The sequence below is a fragment of the Esox lucius genome, chromosome 17 (genome assembly GCF_011004845.1).
Source record: "Esox lucius isolate fEsoLuc1 chromosome 17, fEsoLuc1.pri, whole genome shotgun sequence".
In the NCBI taxonomy this organism is placed as follows: domain Eukaryota; kingdom Metazoa; phylum Chordata; class Actinopteri; order Esociformes; family Esocidae; genus Esox; species Esox lucius.
Genome location: NC_047585.1, coordinates 7,713,252 through 7,735,852, shown reverse-complemented (window position 1 = coordinate 7,735,852; position 22,601 = coordinate 7,713,252). Strand labels below are relative to the sequence as shown.

Sequence of the window (22,601 nt, the reverse complement as noted above, 5' to 3'; positions counted from 1 at the left end):
CAACCACCCATCAGGTTTGAGGGAAGATAACATTATTTTGCATTATTTACAGTGATATTCTATTATATTGATTATCTAATGTTTTCAGTAATTTCTCATCACATTGAAAAAGCAGACTGCTGTAGTGTCCACTCTGTATCTCCATGTGGGTTTTCTTGCTTTCCCCCCTGCATTTTGATTGTTTTCCTGCCTTCATCTCATTTATATAATGAATGTAAAGGTAATGGGCCTGGGTCTGCAGGTTGCTGACCAGTTTACTTTTGCTGCCATGTTCTGAGGATAAGTTTGTATGTTAGTGTGTTCATCTTAAACTAGCTGAGACAACACTACATTTGTTTTAAGTCAATTCCCCTCAACAGTGAATGTCAGTATTTACTTTTTTCCCCCTTTTGATAACATTCAGGATATTAGATCGCTGTGATACAACACATAATTACTGTCTGACATTTTCTCTTAAAAATGCAGTTACATCTGGTCAGCAGCTTGAGTCAGACAGATTCTCTGATATGATCTTATCAAACACATCAACTGCATCAGCTGAGGATCAGCTGATCCCTGGGAAAATCTCCCTCCAAACCCTCCTCTCTCTAAACCTTCAGCCACTATGGCTGGGGTGTTTCAGAGACAGTTAACCCTTCTGGCTGCCTGTTGCAAAGTCAGCATGCAGCAGAAATTGGTCTGACTCTAGAGATAGTACCCCGTGAGGGAAGTCCACAAACAGTATTTTAATTTGCAATCCAAATGATACTCTATCCCTGGTACTACAGAGGCTGGGAGTGGGGGTATTCATTCGAAGATGGGAACTATATATTGTCATATATAGATCAAATATAGTCCTATTTTGAACAATGTACTCAGATGGTCAAATTACCAAAGTATGTAAGGGTTATCTGTGAGACTCTTTGACATGCACTGATTTGAAAACCTTAGTCAATGGTCTCTCGTCAAAGACAAAAGGGTTTTCAAGGCGTTGCCTATGAGCAGTGTATCTATAGGAGGCGCATACATGCAGTGCCAGCATGTGATTTTAAATTATGATTTTGCAACACGGAAGCTAAGGCAATGTTGCTGTGCCCTACAAGAGGCAACAGTTGTTTTAGCTTCTTGCTTTGATGGTTGTTTTATGCTCCTGACAACTAAAGTTGTAGAAAACTAGTTTTTCATGGACTTCCTCTTCCTGTGCTGTACACAAAAATGGGGGTGCCGAACGGCACACAGTGATTTTGTTGGGTGTTTTCAAGATATGTTTTTAGCCCTCCATTGATGCAAAGTCAGAACTTACAGTTTAGCATTTGGCGTTTCTCTCCACATATCCTATTTATTTTTTAATCAAACTTCTATTTCTTTTCCTGATTACTCTGTGTGTTTCTGTCTTGTAGCAGCAGGAAGCTGTGCAGCGCATGCAGACCCGAGAGCTCTGGAAAGACACACGAGGAGTTTGAACAAATGAGAGGCCTTCTTCGGGCTGTGCAAAAAGTTTCAACACCGAAGGCTATATTTTTCTTTCCTCTTTCATTTCCTTGGCGATTATCTTAAGCCGAGCAGGACAGTCTTCCTCATAGGTGGCGGACAGAAGTATTTGGTTGAGTCTCACTCACTCCCTGTGACAGACCAGCACTGAAAAATAGGACACAGATCGGGCCAAACTCAAACTCAGGTATCAACCAACTATTCTGCACATTTTGTGTTATGTGTATATGAAGAAATAATTTTAAGAAGAGCTTTCCCTCTGGCTGGAACGGTTGGGAGTAGTTATTTGCTAAATTTGACTGGTACTTAATCGCTTGACTTACTGCGGATAAATAGCCAACAGGCAGTGGAGTTAAAACATCAGCCCTGGACTGCTTAAGCTGTGTTCCACCACTGAAACCTGTGGTGCCTACACCTATTGTGCTTTCACTGGACTACCTTTTTCTCAGGTAACTGACCACTTCTACCCAAACCATCCAGTCATGCTCTTCAAGAGGAAGGTGTGCCTGTTTGCTCTGTTTTGTGGGATTATTTTTGTTATGATCGCCAGCCACACCATTCAGAAGAACAACATCCTGTCTATGACTTTGGCAGAGACCCATGTCACCTCCAGAGGTGTGCTCAGTCCTGAAGTCAACCGAACACCGGCACCATTGAGTATCACTTCGTCCAGTCCCAACAGGATATGTGGGTGCCCATCTTGCAAGGAGGTGTCTCAGTGGTTTAATAAGCACTATGATCCAAAGCAGCAGCCCTTTCTTACAGACAAAGTCAGCAGTATGGATCCCCTCGCCCTGAAATGGTGGCTGGTAAGAATACTATTATTGATAACAGTACCTTTTTACTGTCAGGTATTGCTTATGTGCAATTCCACCAGCAGAAGTGAAACAGTTCTTGTACCAGATAATGTTAGTTCTGACATGTAAACTTTCATAGGAAGGAAAGACCATTGAAATGCTTTTTAAAATTGTATGACAATTTCTGGGGAGAGACAATTGTGATATATAGATGAAATATAGATCTTGATATATTGTGATTTATAGATAAAATATTGTCCTGTTTTGAACAATGTACACAGATGGTCAAATTACCAAAGTATGTAAGGGTTAGAGTAATTCCCAGATCCTTTCACTTTGCTAATAAGAGTGATTTATTGCTTTGACCTTTTGTTAAGGTTGTTTGGTAGCGATATGAATGCAACTTCTGGACAGTTTTTCATGACCGTACAGCCATTTCCGGATTACCTATTATTAAATAGTGTCTTCAAGGTGTTAATTCTTGGTAGGTTTTATGAGTTTAGAACCTTCCCATGCTGGATGTGTACAGGTGCTGGTCATAAAATTAGAATATCATCAAAAAGTTGATATCAGTAATTCCATTCAAAAAGTGAAACTTTTATATTATTTTCATTCATTGCACACAGACTGATATACACTCACCTAAAGGATTATTAGGAACACCTGTTCAATTTCTCATTAATGCAATTATCTAATTAACCAATCACATGGCAGTTGCTTCAATGCATTTAGGGGTGTGGTCCTGGTCAAGACAATCTCCTGAACTCCAAACTGAATGTCAGAATGGGAAAGAAAGGTGATTTAAGCAATTTTGAGCGTGGCATGGTTGTTGGTGCCAGATGGGCCGGTCTGAGTATTTCACTATCTGCTCAGTTACTGGGATTTTCACGCACAACCATTTCTAGGGTTTACAAAGAATGGTGTGAAAAGGGAAAAACATCCAGTATGCGGCAGTCCTTTGGGCGAAAATGTCTTGCAGATGCTAGAGGTCAGAGGAGAATGGGCCGACTGATTCAAGCTGATAGAAGAGCAACTTTGACTGAAATAACCACTCGTTACAACCGAGGTATGCAGCAAAGCATTTGTGAAGCCACAACACGCACAACCTTGAGGCTGATGGGCTATAACAGCAGAAGACCCACCGGGTACCACTCATCTCCACTACAAATAGGAAAAAGAGGCTACAATTTGCACAAGCTCACCAAAATTGGACAGTTGAAGACTGGAAGAATGTTGCCTGGTCTGATGAGTCTCGATTTCTGTTGAGACATTCAGATGGTAGAGTCAGAATTTGGCGTAAACAGAATGAGAACATGGATCCATCATGCCTTGTTACCACTGTGCAGGCTGGTGGTGGTGGTGTAATGGTGTGGGGGATGTTTTCTTGGCACACTTTAGGCCCTTTAGTGCCAATTGGGCATTGTTTAAATGCCACGGCCTACCTGAGCATTGTTTCTGACCATGTCCATCCCTTTATGACCACCATGTACCCATCCTCTGATGGCTACTTCCAGCAGAATAATGCACCATGTCACAAAGCTCGAATCATTTCAAATTGGTTTCTTGAACATGACAATGAGTTCACTGTACTGAAATGGCCCCCACAGTCACCAGATCACAACCCAATAGAGCATCTTTGGGATGTGGTGGAACGGGAGCTTCGTGCCCTGGATGTGCATCCCACAAATCTCCATCAACTGCAAGATGCTATCCTATCAATATGGGCCAACATTTCTAAAGAATGCTTTCAGCACCTTGTTGAATCAATGCCACATAGAATTAAGGCAGTTCTGAAGGCGAAAGGGGGTCAAACACAGTATTAGTATGGTGTTCCTAATAATCCTTTAGGTGAGTGTATTTCAAATGTTTATTTCATTTAATTGTGATGATCATAACTGACAACTAATGAAAATCCCAAATTCAGTATCTCAGAAAATGAACATGAAAAGTATGAGCATGTAGATCACTCAATACTTAGTTGGGGCTCCTTTTGCCTGAATTACTGCAGCGCTGCGGCGTGGCGTGGAGTCGATCAGTCTGTGGTACTGCTCAGGTTTTATGAGAGCCCAGGTTTCTCTGATAGTGGCCTTCAGCTCTTCTGCATTGTTTGGTCTGGCGTATCGCATCTTCCTCTTCACAATACCCCATAGATTTTCTATAGGGTTAAGGTCATGCGAGTTTGCTGGCCAATTAAGAACAGGGATACCATGGTCCTTAAACCAGGTACTGGTAGCTTTGGCACTGTGTGCAGGTGCCAAGTCCTGTAGGAAAATGAATCTCCATATAGTTGGTCAGCAGCAGGAAGCATGAAGTGCTCTAAAACTTCCTGGTAGGCGGCTGCGTTGACCTTGGACCTCAGAAAACACAGTGGACCAACACCAGCAGATGACATGGCACCCCAAACCATCACTGACTGTGGAAACACTGGACTTCAAGCAACGTGGATTCTGTGCATCTCCTCTCTTCCTCCAGACTCTGGGACCTTGATTTCCAAAGGAAATGCAACATTTACTTTAATCAGAGAACATAACTCAGCAGCTGTCCAGTCCTTTTTGTCTTTAGCCTAGGCGAGACGCTTCTGATGCTGTGTCTTTTTCAAGAGTGGCTTGACACAAGTCAGCAGTCTTCCCCATGATTGTGTAGCCTACAGAACTAGACTGAGAGACAATTTAAAGGCCTTTGCAGGTGTTTTTAGTTAATTAGCTGATTGGAGTGTGGCACCAGGTGTCTTCAATATTGAACCTTTTCACAATATTCAGATTTTCTGAGATACTGAATTAGGGGTTTTCATTAGTTGTCAGTTTTAAAAAATAAAATAATAAACACTAAATATATCAGTCTGTGTGGAACGAATGTATACATTATACAAGTTTCACTTTTTGAATGGAATTACTGAAATAAATCAACATTTGATGATATTCTAATGTTATAACCAGCACCTGTACATAAGTTGTTCATTTTAAAGTGGTTTATATAAGTAGTCTAGAGATTTCAGGGTAGAGAATAGGTGGGGGGTTGAAGAGAGATAAATTGTTTAAGAGAAGAGTAGGTTTTGGGTGTTTCAAAAGGAGGATGTGCTATAGTGGGGAGAACAAGTATTTTGACACTGACCTTCACCAGATCATTCAGGTTTCAGGGCTGTCGTTGGGAAATACAGATTTTCAGCTCCCTCCCTCCAGATTTTCTTTTGGGTTCAGGTCTGGAGACTGGCTAGGCCACTCCAGGACCTTGATATGCTTTTCTTACGGAGCCACTCCTTAGTTGCCTTGGCTGTGTGTTTCAGGTCATTGTCATGCTGGAAGTCCCAGCCACGACCCATCTTCAATGCTCTTACTGAGGGAATGAGGTTGTTGGCCTAGATTTCACGATACATGGCCCCATCCATCCTCCCCTCAATACGGTGCAGTCGTCCTGTCCCCTTTGCAGAAATGCATCCCCAAAGAATGATGTGTCCACCTCCATGCTTCACAGTTGGGATGGTGTTCTTGGGGTTGTACTCATCCTTCTTCTTCCTCCAAACAGTGGAGTGGAGTTTAGACCACATGAGACCACATGACCTTCTCCCATTCCTCCTCTGGATCATCCAGATGGTCATTGGCAAACTTCAGACGGGTCTGGACATGGACCTGGCTTGAGCAGGGGGACCTTGTGTGCGCTGCAGGATTTTAATCCATGACGGCTTGGTGTGTTACTAATGGTTTTCTTTGAGACTGTGGTCCCATTTCTGTTCAGGTCATTGACCAGGTCCTGCTGTGTAGTTCTGGGCTGATCCTTCACCTTCCTCATGATCATCGATGCCCCACGAGTGAGATCTTGCATGGAGCCCCAGACTGAGGGAGATTCACCGTCATCTTGAACTTCTTCCATTTTCTAATAATTGCGCCAACAGTTGTTGCCTTTTCACCAGCTGCTTGCCTATTGTCCCATCCCAGCCTTGTGCAGGTCTACAATTTTATCCCTGATGTCCTTACACAGCTCTCTGGTCTTGGCCATTGTGGAGAGGTTGGAGTCTGTTTGATTGAGTTTGTCTTTTATACAGGTAACGAGTTCAAACAGGTGCAGTTAATACAGGTAATGAGTGGATAACAGGAGGGCTTCTTAAAGGAAAAACTAACAGGTCTGTGAGAGCTGGAATTCTTACTGGTTGTTAGGTGATCAAATACTTATGTCATGCAATAAAATGCAAATTAATTATTTAAAAATCATACAATGTAATTTTCTGGATTTTTGTTTTAGATTCAGTCTAAACCGGCACAAGCAAAGCAAAAACAAATGAGATTATTTTGATTGATTTCAGAGGATGTTGGGGGGCTGAGTGACCTCAGAATAACTTACACTATTTTATTTAATATCTATTAAATGACAGCAGCACAAACAAAGCACAAACAAATTAGACTTTTTTAGTTCATTTTGGAGGATGTTTTGGGGCTGAGTGACCTCAGAATGACCTATTAAATATTCTTTATTATCTATTAAATTATAGCAGCACAAACGAAAACTTTAACGACACAAACCAGCACAAACGGAACACAATCCATTGTGCCTATTTTGCCGAGGTTTTGCGTTTGGTGGTGGGCCAACTTCACGCATGTTTTCTGGTGCACAAACGTTCACTCTTGAGGCTTTAGCTCAAAGCTAAACTTTTCTATTCATTTGGGGTCAACAAAGCTAATCAGACAATGGTAGACAACAACATTTAATTTATTTAACCACTTAAGTAGCTTATACAAGCATCAATATACCTGTATATCTAACTAAATCGTAGGTCAATGGTAGAATTAAATGTTACATGTCTGGATTAAGATATGGCAATGAGTGAAACACCAAGTCTCCTCTTCCAGGTCCCTTGTACCTTTCTTTGCAAACAAATCACGATTGCAGCATTTTCCACAAGGATAGAAATAAAACTGAAGCCAACTGACGATATTCACAATAATGGGCCAGCTAGAGCAACTTTTACCTTGCGTAGCTTCTTGAGGTTAAAGTTCACTCCCAGCGCGATTACGTCATCGCCAAAGCACACAAGCTGTGTGAATGCCTGTAGGAAATAGTTTGCTGGTGCTGGTTTGGACTGACCAAATTCTACTGTTTTTTGGTCAGTGTATAGTACCACTGTGCTGCACAATCAATGTACAAATGGTGACTCTGCACCCACTTTCAAGTAGAAGTATTAATTAGGCTTAAACGAAGGCTGAGTTCTTAATTCTACATAACTTTATAAATATATAAGTATTTTAGGCTATGTTAATAGCAATCATCGTCAATACTGTCTAAATAAATACACCATTTACAGCTGCCTGCCTCCTGTTGAATCTTTGTACTTACAACTGCTAATGTCCCTATTTTAAAGCTACTTATAATAACAATATATATTGTTGACAATATATGTATTTCTTTTATGTATGTTTATCTTAAAATAAAATGTAAAAACACATCCTTTTGTTTTTTACACACTGTTTTAGCTTAAAGTTAAATGCAGGAAATCAAGAAAGATCAAGAAAGAAAGGTTTAGTTGTGTTAACTTTTATTAATAGAATTCTCTAAAACATAAACAAAAAATTCTGAATAATCCAAATAAAATAACACTGGTGTGCAGCATTATAACTACATCGCAAATGCAATATATTTTCTTATATTTCAATAATAAAGATTGTTATTTTCATTAAATTATTCTGAAAACTTGATTGCGATATATATAAATGTTTTGCCCAGCCCTAGTTGAGCCTGTTGCAAATTCAGTGTTCCGCTGTGCTGGCTTCATCGAGAAAAGGAAGACATTACCATGTAATTTCTAAGACATGATGTATATAACATTTTTCTTTCATTTCATGCTATGTATTCATTATTATAGAGCCGTAGCGTAGATCCTTTTTTTTACTTTGAAAACCCCTTAAAGTAAATGGAAAAAGCTCATTGAAAAAATTACATTCAAGTCAGTGGAAGTTCTAAGTGTAATAAAATAGTAATCAAATACTGCGATTTATTTTCTTCGGAATGCAAGCCCTTAATAAGATCAATGTCAAAGATTGGTCCTGGGGCTGCTTGCTACACAGGCCCCAGTAATTAACCTTGTATATATTTCCCTGTTTCTGTTGATCTGTTTAAGGGACCCAACAATAGATGCCACTGTCTATTCACAACTATAGTTACTTTTCACATTCCGTCTAGGCTTTGCAGCGCTCCGCAGGTGAACAGACGGTATACGATGTGATCCAGAAGATGTTCCAGGTCATCACTCCCCCTTCCATGAATGTGAAATCCAAATCTACTCAGTGCTTGAAGTGTGCAGTGGTGGGGAACTCGGGAAATCTGTTGGATTGTCAGTGTGGCTCTTTGATTGACACCCACAACAATATCATAAGGTAAATTCAGGAGAAACAGTGACCCAAAGCTGACAAAACAATCACACAGTCAGAACCATCATTAAGACAGACATTACAATCATTGTGCAAACAACCATTATTATTGTCACTGGAAAAAAGCAAGAGTTTTTAGTCATAATCAAAGTTATTTGACCATTGACTGTTTACTCACTTCAGTTCAAATCATGGTTGGTTAGTGGAAAAAGGATGGCGCTTCTAGCCATTCAGTGTTCTGGGTTTGATTCCAATGAAATTAAAGTTTTTAAAAAGTATGAACATGTATACGAAATATGTTTATGGACGCTCTAGATAAGTGTCTGCTAAACGACTAAAATGTAGATATGCTAAAATGGCTATTAATATTGTATATCAATCCACCAACACAAAAAGTCTAACATGCTAAATTACCATTTTGAGATGAAAACTATTTAACTTAATGTTATTGTAGTTGATCTATCAAATTAACTTTATTTTATAAAGACCTTTTTACATCAGCAGTTCACAAAGTGCTTTTTTAGATACTCAGTCTAAAACCCCAAAGCCAGCAACAGCACTTTGTGAAACATACCCTTAATCTTTGAATTCCCTTAATATGGAAACATACTCCATCGGTTCTGCAATCCATAAAACCACAGGCATTCTTCATATCAGAAATTAGACAATATAGAGCTTATTTTAGCTTTTCGCAAAAAAGATGATTCTGAGATACTTGATTCAAAAATTGTAGATAGGACCTTATAATCTCAAATTCTTGCAATATTGAGCCTGCCAAACCACCAGACATAACTACTGCATCTTCTGAAACTAGTGAGGCATACCAATTGAGTTCAATGAAGACATACTTATGTAACTGTTGCTTAATTCAGGTGTTGGCCTGACTGTCTGGAATGAATGCACACATACTATAGCCCAGTATTTAAAATAATAGGTCCCAGGATTTGTTCACAAACTGCCTGTGACCTGAAATAATGTTTTTCTCTTTTCTGTAAAGGATGAATAAAGCCACCACAATGGGGTTCGAGGCAGATGTGGGCAACAGAACAACACACCACTTTATGTACCCGGAGAGTGCAGTAGACATTGCCCATGGGGTGCACCTTGTCCTGCTGCCCTTCAAACTCCGCGATCTAGAGTGGGTGGCCAGTGCCCTGTCGACAGGAGAAATTAAAAGGTAGGTACTCTATGCCAATCACATGCTAATTACAGTAATTGAGTATGCAACTATAGCATGGTATCCTGCCTTCCACAGTCAGTGGGTTTCTTGGAAATCTGGGGAATGTGTTTTTTTGTTTTTAGATTGGTTACAGGAAAATTCTGATTCAGATTTTATGCTTGACATCATTGAAAGTTATTTTAACAATATATTATGAACATTACAGGTTATTTAAACATACTGAAGGGATGCAGTTATTACAGTTTTTCTGAAATGCTTACACACATTTTCTGAAAGCATGGCTAATTTTTTCAAAACTCTAAACACAAACACTGAACTCACACACAAAACTCCACAAATCTCTTGAAAAAGCAAACCCAGCATTCAAAACAAAGTTAAGTCTTCTCAAAATGAAATTTTGTCTTTAAATGACATACATCAAATTAATAGACATTTCCATCAACCAACTGAGGTGCGCAATAGAAAATAATATGATGAGCGGAAAACACTAAAATGATAATCTTATCAGTAGGCCTTTTGCATTTTCAGTTTTCCACTACATAATGTACATATAGTAGCCTGCTTTAAACTTATGTTATACTTATACTCAAATACATTGCTCAAAAGTATTTAGGGAACACCTAATCATCATAGTATAACACCAAATCAATTAAACTTCAGGGATATCAATCTGTCCAGGTACGAAGCATAAGTGATTGTGAATCAATGTCACATGCTTTGGTGCAAATGAAAGTGACAACAGGTGCTTGATAGAGGCAACAGCAAGACAACACCCAAAAAATTGCTCTCTCCTTATCCTGCCTGACTGATTCTTCTCTAGTTTTGCTAGTGTCCTTGTCAATACTGGTAGCATGAGGTGGTACTTGCATCCCATTCAGGTTGCTCAGGCAGTCCAGTTCCTCCAGGATGACACATCCATATGTGCCATCGCAAGACGGTTTGCTGTGTCTCCCAGTACAGTCTCGAGCATGGAAGAGATACCAGGCCGTTACACAAGGTGAGCTGGACAGGGCCGTAGAAGGGCATCAACCTATCAGCAGGACCGGTACCTGCTCCTTTGTGCGAGGAGGAACAGGAGGAGCACTACCCGAGCTTTTCAAAATGACCTCCAGTGGGCTACTGTTGTACATGTTTCTGACCAAACTGTCAGAAACAGACGTCACAAGGGTGGCATGAGAGCCCAACGTCCTCTAGTGGGACCTCTGCTCACAGCCCAGCACCGTGCAGCTCAAGTGGCTTTAGCCAGAGAACACCAGAATTGGCAGGTCCGCCAATGGCACCCAGTTTTTTTCATAGATGAGAGCAGGTTCACACTGAGCATATGACAGACGTGAAAGAGTCTGGAGATGCTGTGGTCAACGTTATGCTGCTTGCAACTTCCTGCATGACCGGTTTGGTGATGGGTCAGTGATGGTCTGGGGAGGCATATTCTTGGAGGGTCGCACAGACCTCCATATGCTAGCCAACGGTACCCTGACTGCTGTTAGGTACCGGGATGAAATACTCAGACCCATCGCCAGAACTTATGCTGTGTTTTGCCCTGTGTTCCTCCTGGTGCAGGACAATTTAGCCGTAGGACACGGTCGAGTGTTGACAAACTCATCCTGTCAATATTTTGGAATATGCCTTGGTCCTCAATGTTTTGAGTTTGTATATGGTTTAGTGTTATTGTATTGTTTGCTCTAACCGTATTGACTATTTCGGTCTCCTGTTGGTCTCCTTTTGGTCTCCACAACTTACATGGTATTCTTTCAGTTCTGCATAATATGCATGTATAAAACTGTAATTATTAGAACAGAGTAGTGAATGTAGGGTATATTGCAGGGGTTCTCAAAGTCTACATTCAAAAAGGTCCAAATCTGAATTTTCATCAATGACAGGTGGATTGCCGCTGCTGTTGGTCTCTCACTCACTCTCACTAGCTGTATGTCTGCTGTTAGCTGTTAGCCAGTTTCTTCCTCAGCTAATTCTAGCTGCTGAACTGGACATATCGGCCGTGTTCTTGCTTTTTTCTGGATTATTTCATACAATTTAATACACGCATTATACCTTCGCCCACACCTTTGTATTCCGTCGTTGTTGAGTATCAAGAGAACAACCAGGGCTGTTTTTCTGTTGTTTTCCTCTGTGAACATGCACTCATGGATGTCTGACAATTTTGTTGCTTTTGTGTGGAGATTCCAGATTTAAAAATGTGTAAAACGTCTATAGATTTAGAGGCTACACTCGTTCTGCGGTACCGTTGCTCTCACTGAACAGACTAACGTTAGATATGCTTATGTACCGTCAGATGCAAATTCCTGGGGGTGTCAGTGCTTTCCGTCCATGCAATAAACTAATGCACAACTGAATGAGCACAGATTTCTAGCGCATTTACTTGAACTTCTTAGGTAATAAATATGGTTTGACCAATTTGAGAGGCAGCCAAAATAAAAAATTTAAATGGACTGAATAAAGCTCTCTATGAACTTGATGTGCAATGCCGCGCTGGCTGATATGACATGTTTGTGCATGAAACACAAGCTCACAGCAATACTGTAAGGTAATACACTTTAACTAGCAGAGTAATACAGCATCACGATACACAGTCTCACTTTTAGTTATGTCTATTAATAGTATTTCGAAGGGCAAAAACATTAACTTTAACTTTTGGCTTTACTTCAAGTCAGCTGTTGTTAGTCACTTAGTGGGAGGCCAGTAGCATTAGCTTAGCCTGAGCAAACTCGTTCACGTCGAGCTAGGTTTCAGCATCCAGGCACCTCGCTGAGTTCATCCCGTCTCTTTGCCCATTTCTGTTTATCCGGGAGTGACGTGCGTTGACGCGCTGCCAAAATGGCGACGGTTGGCTCCGCCCACTTTAGGCTTCAAAACTGCTCTTCACAAACCTACGGGTGACGTCACGGACACTACGTCCATATTTTTTTACCGTCTATGGTTGAAATACGAAATGGAGGCGGGTCCGGATTGAATTCCCTCCGGATCCGGACCGGAGTCCAGACTTTGAGAAGTGTTGGTATATTGTGTCACTTTGGTGGGTGTGGCTTCCAGATTGATTTGACAGGTGGGCGGGACATCCGGTTTGCAGAGTGGGATTTCCGGTGTGACATATGGACTTCCTGTATGACATGTGTTAGAGCAGAACTTCTGGAATGACGTATGCATGTCCAGTGACTTTGTAATTTATTGATATATCCATGTTTGATGTTTTACAACTGATGATGAGCATCAATCAATCAATCAATCAATCAATCAAATGTATTTATAAAGCCCTTTTTACAACAGCAGTTGTCACAAAGTGCTTTACAGAGACACCCGGCCTTAAACCCCAAGGAGCAAACAACAGTAGTGTTGGATTTCAGTGGCTAGGAAAAACTCCCTAACAAGGCCAAATTTTAGGAAGAAACATAGAGAGGACCCAGGCTCAGAGGGGTGACCAGTCCTCTTCTGGTTGTGCCGGGTGAGATATTAAGAGTCCAATTAGAATAATAAATACATTTATCTGGGCTAAATCCAGAGTCTATTTGATTCTAGACTAGGTCAGAAGTATGACCAGGTGGACAAGGACAGAGACAGCAACGGGCCCCCCAAACCAGGTACTCCGCAGGTGTGGACCAGGACCTCATCTCCTCCTAAAATTTTAAACTGGAGGAGACTGAGAAAAGTTAGAAAGTGCATTCCTCATATCCCCCAGCACCATAATATAGCAGCGTAACACTTTGGAACTGAGACGGGGGGGTCCGGCGACACTGTGGCCCTAACCGGGGGAGGCCCCGGACAGGGCTCAACAGGCAGGAAATCAATCCACCCAGCATCCTGGACTAGTGTTATAACAGGTGGGTTATGTTTGATGTTTAACAAATGGGTCTTAGGGTTCCGGAATGTTAAATTCCCAGGCAATAAGTGTTATATCAGCGGCAAGATGTTTGGTGTTTACCAAATGGGGCGCCAGGGTTCAGCAATGCTATAAACCCCCGGCATTTTATGTTCCGATAAGTGCTACAACCAGTGGGTGTTAACCTTTCATGATTTGGCTTGGTCTGTGTATTTAAACCATGCAACCCCTGTGATGGTCATTCCGTATTGCCTGTGTGAATGTACGTACACATTACAAACCAAGGTGGATTGTGCAGCGATCAGCATTTTGAATGAAACACCATTGAAGGCTAACAGTCGGTAAGAGAAAACAAATGGACAGCAGAGAAGCAATCAACATGCTAGCCCTGAAGAAACCGATGCAGAGTTTAACCCGAGTACATCAACTACACCAGAATATCTTGGCACAGAAATGGAAGTAGGATGACGCTCGGATCGTGGATACATTTTCAACCCAGAGATACCAGAGGTTGCATTTTATGAATTACCAGAAGGCTAAGAGGGCAAAGGGCAAAAATTTTAATTTCAGCCTAAAATGATGTACCCAAATCTAAATGCTTGTAGCTCATGACCTAAATATAGTATAAACATATTTTTGGTACCATTTGAAAGGAGACACTCTGTAGTTTGTAGGAATTATGCAGGAAAGTATAACACAATAGATTTGGCAGAAGATAAAACAAACCAAAAACATGCGTTTCTTGTAAAAAACTAAATTCCTCATCATGTTTGAGTTGCAGTGGGGAAGGCCAAACATGGATTATGAACCTGGAGGAACTTTCCACTTGATCTACTAGATGTCAGCAGTATCCTGGTAAAGTTTCATGGCCATTTGATATAAAATTCAGTGATCAACTTACTCATTTGTAAAGCAAGGCCAAAGTGTCCTTTACATATTGGCCACTTGGTGCCGAATTGGACATTTAGGACACATTATGAAGTTCATACATACACAGAACATACAACAGTGCAAAAGTGATTAATATAAGGGTTACAACCTCCCAGGAATGTTACACATGATGGAAAATTAGCTTTCCTTCATAAAGATACTAACAGGAGGCGTGATAAGGAGGCAGATCCAATGATCTAACGTATGATGTCATATGTGGTGATCTAACATCATAATTGATCTTTGCATCATATGTGGTGATCTAACATATGCGGTTATTGCATCATATATGATCTAACATCATATGTGGTGTTTGCATATTATGTGGTGATCTAACATCATATGAGGTGTTTGCATCATATGTTAGATCACCACATATGATATTAGATCATATGTGGTATCTATGCCTCCTTACACACATAGATAGTAAGCAAACAGTTGGCAGGAGTAGAAAGGAAAAGAGTAGAAGGGAATAGAAGAAAGAAGGGGGAGACTTATCGACTTCTGGGAAATCTCTGAAATGGCCAGTCAGAGGGACCTCCTGAATCACTGTTGGTTATTTAGGGAGAAATATGGGGATGAGTAGGCTATAAGAAACAGCCACAAAATGTTATAGCCAAATCACAGACAATTGGTTACATATAAGGACATTATGAACTGAAATCTACTATAATGATGTGACCCAATTGGCAGTAAATGCTCAGAAACTATATGACATAGCCTAACATTGCATAACATAGCATAACGTAGCATAACAAAGCCTAACATAACCTAATATGCTAGTGCTAATATATTGTATGTTTTGGGTAATCTATCTCATTGTACTCACCAAGTTGCTTGACTCACAGTCCATGATTTCTTCTAAACATCTAGTCCAAATTGGTCTCCTATGCTGCTTTTCCACTTAGGAATAGCCATTTAAACTTTAAATGTTGAGTATAGTTTCGTGAGGACCAACAGCTATGCGTCTTGCGCAATAGTCAAGTTTGGTTGAAGATTTGTGGGGGTGGTGCGCACGGCTGGTGTGTCCTGTGTCTGACGGTGATCGTTCAACAATTGCTGTAAAGTGTGGCTCGTGTGCTCTCAACCTAGCAAGTTTCAAATCCATTAGTTGGATTTCGCTGTGAAGAACATGAATTGTTGTCAATTTAAAAACAGATTTTATCTAACAAAACGATGCTTGCCTATATCTCTGAAACCATCAAGATAAGAAATCAGAAGAATTTACCATCAGACACCAAACTAGTGACCCTGGTGGCATTTTTGTGGATGTTGACTAAACTCAAACACTTGCATAGGAGTTAGTCGCCGTAATAGCTACGTTAAATTGTATATTGCAGTTAGATTAATGAGATTCTAAGCTTTCTGCACATATATAATATGCCTATAACAACAACAAAAAATTTCAACACTTTGCACACTTTGTGGCATACATTTTGGTGTCCCGGCAGAGGTACTCCCAGTGAGAACAGGTTTTTAAGGCTGGTTGTCAGTCGTCACACCGGTTTGACTGATCAAATGGTTTTTAATGCCGGTTTATGGAACACCTTTCGGAAAGTGATTTATTTGAGGCCAAAACAGGGCACACATAATACGGTAGATGTACTGTTTAAAGTTGTTGAGGGAATGCAGCTGTATGACTCTGTTAGATTGGAACTATTTCCGGATAATGTCAGCGTAACCTAACACAGTCCTCACATAGCATAAAAACAGACATACCGCCTGTGACTATCAAGCAGTCGGAAGAATTTGCAAAACATGTCTCAAGAATACAACCAACCGAAGGTTGAACTCCACAAGGTTGAGGCCTGGCTATATGACGCCATCGCTGACAACGCTGTAGACTTCTACGGTACCCCGGACCCCGACAGCTCGATTCCACAGGCATACACAACAAGAAGCTACAATTGGCTTGACCGGTATGGTGAACAGCTTGGACCTCTTAATCTGTCATACCTTTCAAATGCTGACAAGAGTTATCAAAAGTTTTAAAGATCATCAAAGCAACATTGGATATGATTCTGGAAAACGTTGTTGCGGCTATTCTCCACAAAGCATGCATTGGATTGTCTACCTGATAATTTTTTTGAGACCCATTATGATGAAATCATGGAGACAGTTTTAAAACTGCGACTGAAAGTGTTGGTCAAGGCTTTGAACGCATCAGGGTTTCATGCACTGCTGACCGATGTTCACATGCCCGCTGAGAACTTTCTGCATGAGCTCAAGTTGGAGCCAAACATCACACAGAGACTGAGTGAGAACAGGGATACATGGATACATTTAATGAGGATGCTGTATGCAACGCAGTGGCGTCTTGGTGCGACGAAAGCAAAGAGATTTAATAAAACAAATCAGGAATGTGGAGGTATCTCACAGCTGCCAACACTCATCGTTATGTTGAGGGTATTCAAGATTTAATTCATGGATACAACCATAGCTACCATCGGTCTATTAAGATGAAGTTTGCTGACGTTTTTGAATAAAATGTTGGACTAGTTCTCAAGAACTTGTATGGTACAACAATGATGAGAAATGGTAATCAAAAATACATGTGCCGGGTTGGGGTTACTGTGAGACTCTCCAAGCTGAGAGGAGCATTTACAAAAGGCTATGAAAAAGGGTACACAGATGAATATTTTACAATAACAGAATGCATTCCTCGGGTACCTCCTGTATATAGTATAAAAGATTACGATGGTGATGTGATAGTTGGGACCTTTTATGGGCAGGAATTACTGAAAATAATCGTGGCTAAGGATAAAACTGTTAAAGTGGAAGCAGTTCTGGGTGAGAAAGTACAGAAAGGGAAGAAAATTTGTCTTGTGAAATGGCTTGGTTGGCCTGAGAAATTCAACAGCTGGATACCATCGGAAAAAATGCTTGACCTAGAAACTGGACAAAACTCCTGGATTTTCAGGATCACTTCATTTACATTGACGGCGATCAGCATGCAATATCTGTGGCTTCTACATAACGCTGCCAGTAACTCGTCGAGCACATGTCTATCCAAACAATTAGAGTTCGAGCTATACCACAAAATTTGCCAAAGATATAGATTTGAAAGGTGACTGGGAAGTATCTTTGATAGAATTCCAATACCCGCATACGTGGAAGACTTTTACATGGGGTGAAAACGCATTTGAACTACATGACTCGAATAACGACAAAACTTGGAAGTATGAACTCAACACTGGGTATTACAACAGCATAGGACAATTAGTGGCAGAGATCAACAATTATATGAAACCTCATGGTGTATGGGCGGGGTATGATGAATTTCATAATAGAATGTTTCTAAAAGGCGAGCCACATTTTTGTTTGAAATTTAGTGCAAAACTGGAACAGATATTAGGCTTAAAACCAGGCGATCTGTGGTACGCCACATGGTACGGACCATTCCCCACAGATATTCTGGCAGGGTTCAACACCCTACACATCTACACAGATATAATTGATTATCAACAAGTTGGTGACAGTCATGTCTGGCTGTTGAGAACTGTACATATTGCAGGGAAAAAGAAAGAAGTTGTCACAGTGACTTACGACAAGCCACACTACATGCCTCTTAGTAATCCTCAAAGGTATGTTGAAAACTACACAACATAGGCCAGTAACGGTTTACCAGGGAATCATGGTAGCGCTGCAATGTATGGGGCTGGTCTAGGGGGCCTTTTCCGAGGGCTTTTCCGTATGGCAATACATTCATCGAAACGTGGGTTCTCAATAGCAAAACCACATCTGAAAAAATGCGAGGAATAGAGTTAGCGATGTCAGCAGGGTTACAGTGGGGAGAACAAGTTTTTGATACACTGCCGATTTTGCAGGTTTTCCTACTTACAAAGCATGTAGAAGTCTGTAATTTTTATCATAGATACATTTCATCTGTGAGTGACAGAAAAGACAAAAATCCAGAAAATCACATTGTATGATTTTTAAGTAATTAATTTGCATTTTATTGCATGACATATGTATTTGATTAATCAGAAAAGCAGAACTTAATATTTGGTACAGAAACCTTTGTTTGCAATTACAGAGATCATACGTTTCCTGTAGTTCTTGACCAGGTTTGTATACATTGCAGCAGGGATTTTGGCCCACTCCTCCATACAGATCTTCTCCAGATCCTTTTGGGGCTGTCACTCGGCAGTACAGACTTTCAGCTCCCTCCAAAGATTTTCGATTGGGTTCAGGTCTGGAGACTGGCTAGGACACTCCAGGAGCCACTGCTTAGTTGCACTGGCTGTGTGTTTCGGGTCGTTGTCATGCTGGAAGACCCAGCCACGACCCATCTTCAATGCTCTTACTGAGGGAAGGATGTTGTTGGACAAGATCTCACAATACATGGCCCCATCCATCCTCCCTTCAATACGGTGCAGTCGTCCTGTCCCCTTTGCAGGAAAGCATCCCCAAAGAATGATGTTTCCACCTCCATGCTTCATGGTTGGGATGGTGTTCTTGGGGTTGTACTCATCCTTCTTCTTCCTCCAAACACAGCGAGTGGAGTTTAGACCAAAAAGCTTTATTTTTGTCTCATCAGACCACATGACTTTCTCCAATTCCTCCTCTGGATCATCCAGATGGTCATTGGAAAACTTCAGACGGGCCTGGACACGCGCTGGCTTGAGCAGAGGGATCTTGCGTGCGCTGCAGGATTTTAATCCATGACGGCATAGTGTGTTACTAATGGTTTTCTTTGAGACTGTAGTCCCAGCTGTCTTCAGGTCATTGACCAGGTCCTGCTGTGTAGTTCTGGGCTGATCGCTCACCTTCCTTATGATCATTGATGCCCCACGAGGTGAGATCTTGCAGGGAGCCCCAGACCAACGGAACTTCTTGAACTTCTTCCATTTTCTAATAATTGCACCAACAGTTGTTGCCTTCTCACCAAGCTGCTTGCCTATTGTCCCATCCCAGCCTTGTGCAGGTCTACAATTGTATCCCTGATGTCCTTACACATCTCTCTGGTCTTGGCCATTGTGGAGAGGTTGGAGTCTGTTTGATTGAGTGTGTGGACAGGTGTCTTTTATACAGGTAACGAGTTCAAACAGGTGCAGTTAATACAGGTAATGAGTGGAGAACAGGAGGGCTTCTTAAAGGAAAAACTAACAGGTCTGTGAGAGCTGGAATTCTTACTGGTTGTTAGGTGATCAAATACTTATGTCATGCAATAAAATGCAAATTAATTTAAAAAAAATCATACATTATATTTGTTTTAGATTCTGTCTCTCACAGTTGAAGTGTACCTACAGACCTCTACATGCTTTGTAAGTAGGAAAACCTGCTAAATTGGCAGTGTATCAAATACTATGTCACGACAAACAAAACAGCAGGACGGATTAGGATTGATGGTTATGACTCAAGGTGTTTGAAAGAGACCACCTGGTAGGAGGAGCCTACCAAAGAGTAAAAAACTTAAGAATGAGACAAAAACAAGAGCCACGGTTAAAAGAAGACATAACGCTCTGAGGACACTCAAAGGGAACACCGCAAAGTTGATTAAGAATATATTTTAGAAAGATGTCATTCCTACACCGTATGTCTGGTGAATGTATGAAAACAGAGTTGGATTTATTCACAGTTCCATTTACACAGACATCTATTCGGAAAAATACATACATTGAAATACCGACCCAGCAATATCTGACGCAGCCCCTCTATAGTTCTTCATTGCTGGGAATGGCGAAGACTACGTTGATCTAAACAATACTTTGTTGTACTTACTCGTAAAAGTCACTAAACTGGACGGAACTAATATTGATGCCGGAGCACGTGTTGGGGTTATCAACTATCCGATAGCCACCCTATTTTCACAAGTGGTTGTCTCCTTGGGTGATCGTTTAATTTGCCAGAGTAGCAACACATACCCCTACAGAGCCGTTATAGAGAGCTTTCTGAATTATGGATGTGGTACATTAAAGACAGTTTTCAGCTGGTTTGTTTTACAAGGATGCTGCAGGTCACATAGATGTTACGGACCCTACAGGCGGGCTGCCTATTCAGCAGATATTACAACATAGCCCTGTTCATAGCGATATCTTCTTTCAAGAGAAACTCATGTTAAACGGCGTTGACATAAAGGTTAGGATGGTATGCTGTAAAGATGAGTTCTGCCTTATGGGGGCAGGGGATGTGCTTTATCGTTTGCATGTATTATCTGCGTTACTATTTGTCAAGAAAGTTACTGTATCACCAGCTGTGAAATTTGGACACACTCAAGCGCTACTCTCAACCACTGCCAAGTACGTAATTGAAAGAGTGTGTATGAAGACATTTAGTTTACTGGCGGGGAGTCGTGTTTGCAACCAGGAAAACCTATTTCTAGGATGCCTGCCAAAATGTACTGTTGTTGGTTTGGTGGACAATGACAGTTTTACAGGAAGTTACACAAAAATCCATTTAATTTCAAACATTATAATTTGGAGTTTATGGCTATGTATGTAGATGGTCAGTAATTTCCTAGCAAACCATTCCAACCAAATTACACAACGGGGTCAGCTGTGTGTGAATTTCACCAATTAGCCTTAGCTTCAAGAAACACCTAAAGGACCAAGCGTTGGCTATTGACAGGTCTGACTTCTTACACTGTTATGCACTTTATGCATTCAACTGCGCGCCGGATGAGAAATGTGGTCAGCATCTATCCTTGATCAAGTCAGGGAATGTACGACTTGAGATGAAGTTCAGACAACCACTACCCCACATAATTAATTTGGTTTTTCATTCAATTCTTTACTCCATTATCGAAGTGTCAATCCGGCGACAAGTCATGGTTGACTACTATTAGGGAAAAGGGTGTGGAAATTAATACTGCAGAGTTGACTGTTCAATTCAAGTACAGGACATGATTTCAATCACGTGTGGACAACATTGTGTGTTCTTTATCTAATGACAAGAGGTCTGAGTTATAAAGATGCTATGTGTTTTTATATTGATGATTTATGAGAAAATGATGTGCTAGTCTCAACGTTTATAGCTAAGATGTACCAGAATAAGGGTGATAAGCAAATGTTTAATTGCATACAACATGCTCAATCTCGTGAATCGTTTAATTTGTGTCATGGTTGTTGAAATAGAAAAGTAAATCATGTGTATGTCAGCTTTATAATTCAAAAAGACAACCATTTGTAAAACCACATCAATATTTACATAGTATTTTTCATACAACAATTATTCAAGGTAAAAGATACTTTGACAATGAATCACAAATGATAAAAAAGCTTAAAATGTAAACACATTAATATGGTAGCCATTTTGTAGGGTCTGTGGTAGGGGGTACAAAGAAAGCTTTGGTTGGTTGATAACCATTTGCAGGGGGAGTTGCTAAATCATCCATTGTGTCACCAGACGTTTGTTTATACAAATTGATTTTACGCCATACAAGCTCATTTGGAATAGTTGTAAAAGGCATGTTGAGACATGCCGTGGCCTCTAAAAACATCCCCACCCCAATGGCCTTCTATCCTCAGCAATTTTATTGGTTGCTGTCGCACTTTTAACCAGATCCAACAGGAGCAAACCCTTGATTATCTCTCCTTTGAAAATGAATTCACCATTTGAAGTCCATGAAGTCAGATCTTTAGACCTGTGGATTCTATTATAATATATAAAAAATGCCTCGCAGGCATAATATCCAACATTTCATCAACAAGGTTTACATTTCGGTCAACAGTTTGCTTAGTCTTAGTCATGTTTACTTCCTCAACCCCAGTCCTCAGCCCCAGTCTCAGACTTAAAGTCAATGTATTTGTGTCAAGCTCTCCCTGTCTCACAATAGTTAAAAAATCTTTGTAAAATGGAAGGGTATCTTTTAGCTTTCTCATGTAAATCCATATCAGGCTTCAACAGTATATTGCGAATCGATGAGTTCAAATCATTTTCATCAGATTATCTTACATCAGTGCTAGTCGTTTTGGATTCTCACAGTTTTTCTAACTGATGTTGTGGCACCAGAACCATTTTCTGAGCATGATCCATGTTGTTTAACCGTGTCTCGATGCAATAGGAATGGATCTGCAACGCTTAGTAACGGTAGT

The 22,601-nt window shown here is 40.7% G+C and overlaps 1 protein-coding gene across 2 annotated transcripts in view; it reads left to right on the top strand.

Annotated features, from left to right (window-relative positions):
* st3gal8 (ST3 beta-galactoside alpha-2,3-sialyltransferase 8) overlaps window positions 1–22,601 on the top strand; it is a 57,305-nt gene that overhangs the window by 14,270 nt on the left and 20,434 nt on the right. For both annotated transcript variants that reach the window (XM_010904723.3, XM_010904724.3), the window contains exons 2-4: window positions 1,380–2,279; window positions 8,436–8,629; window positions 9,621–9,800. In XM_010904723.3, the coding sequence (XP_010903025.1) occupies window positions 1,953–2,279; window positions 8,436–8,629; window positions 9,621–9,800 (701 nt within the window). In that variant the 5' untranslated portion in view covers window positions 1,380–1,952. The remainder of the gene's footprint in view (window positions 1–1,379; window positions 2,280–8,435; window positions 8,630–9,620; window positions 9,801–22,601) is intronic.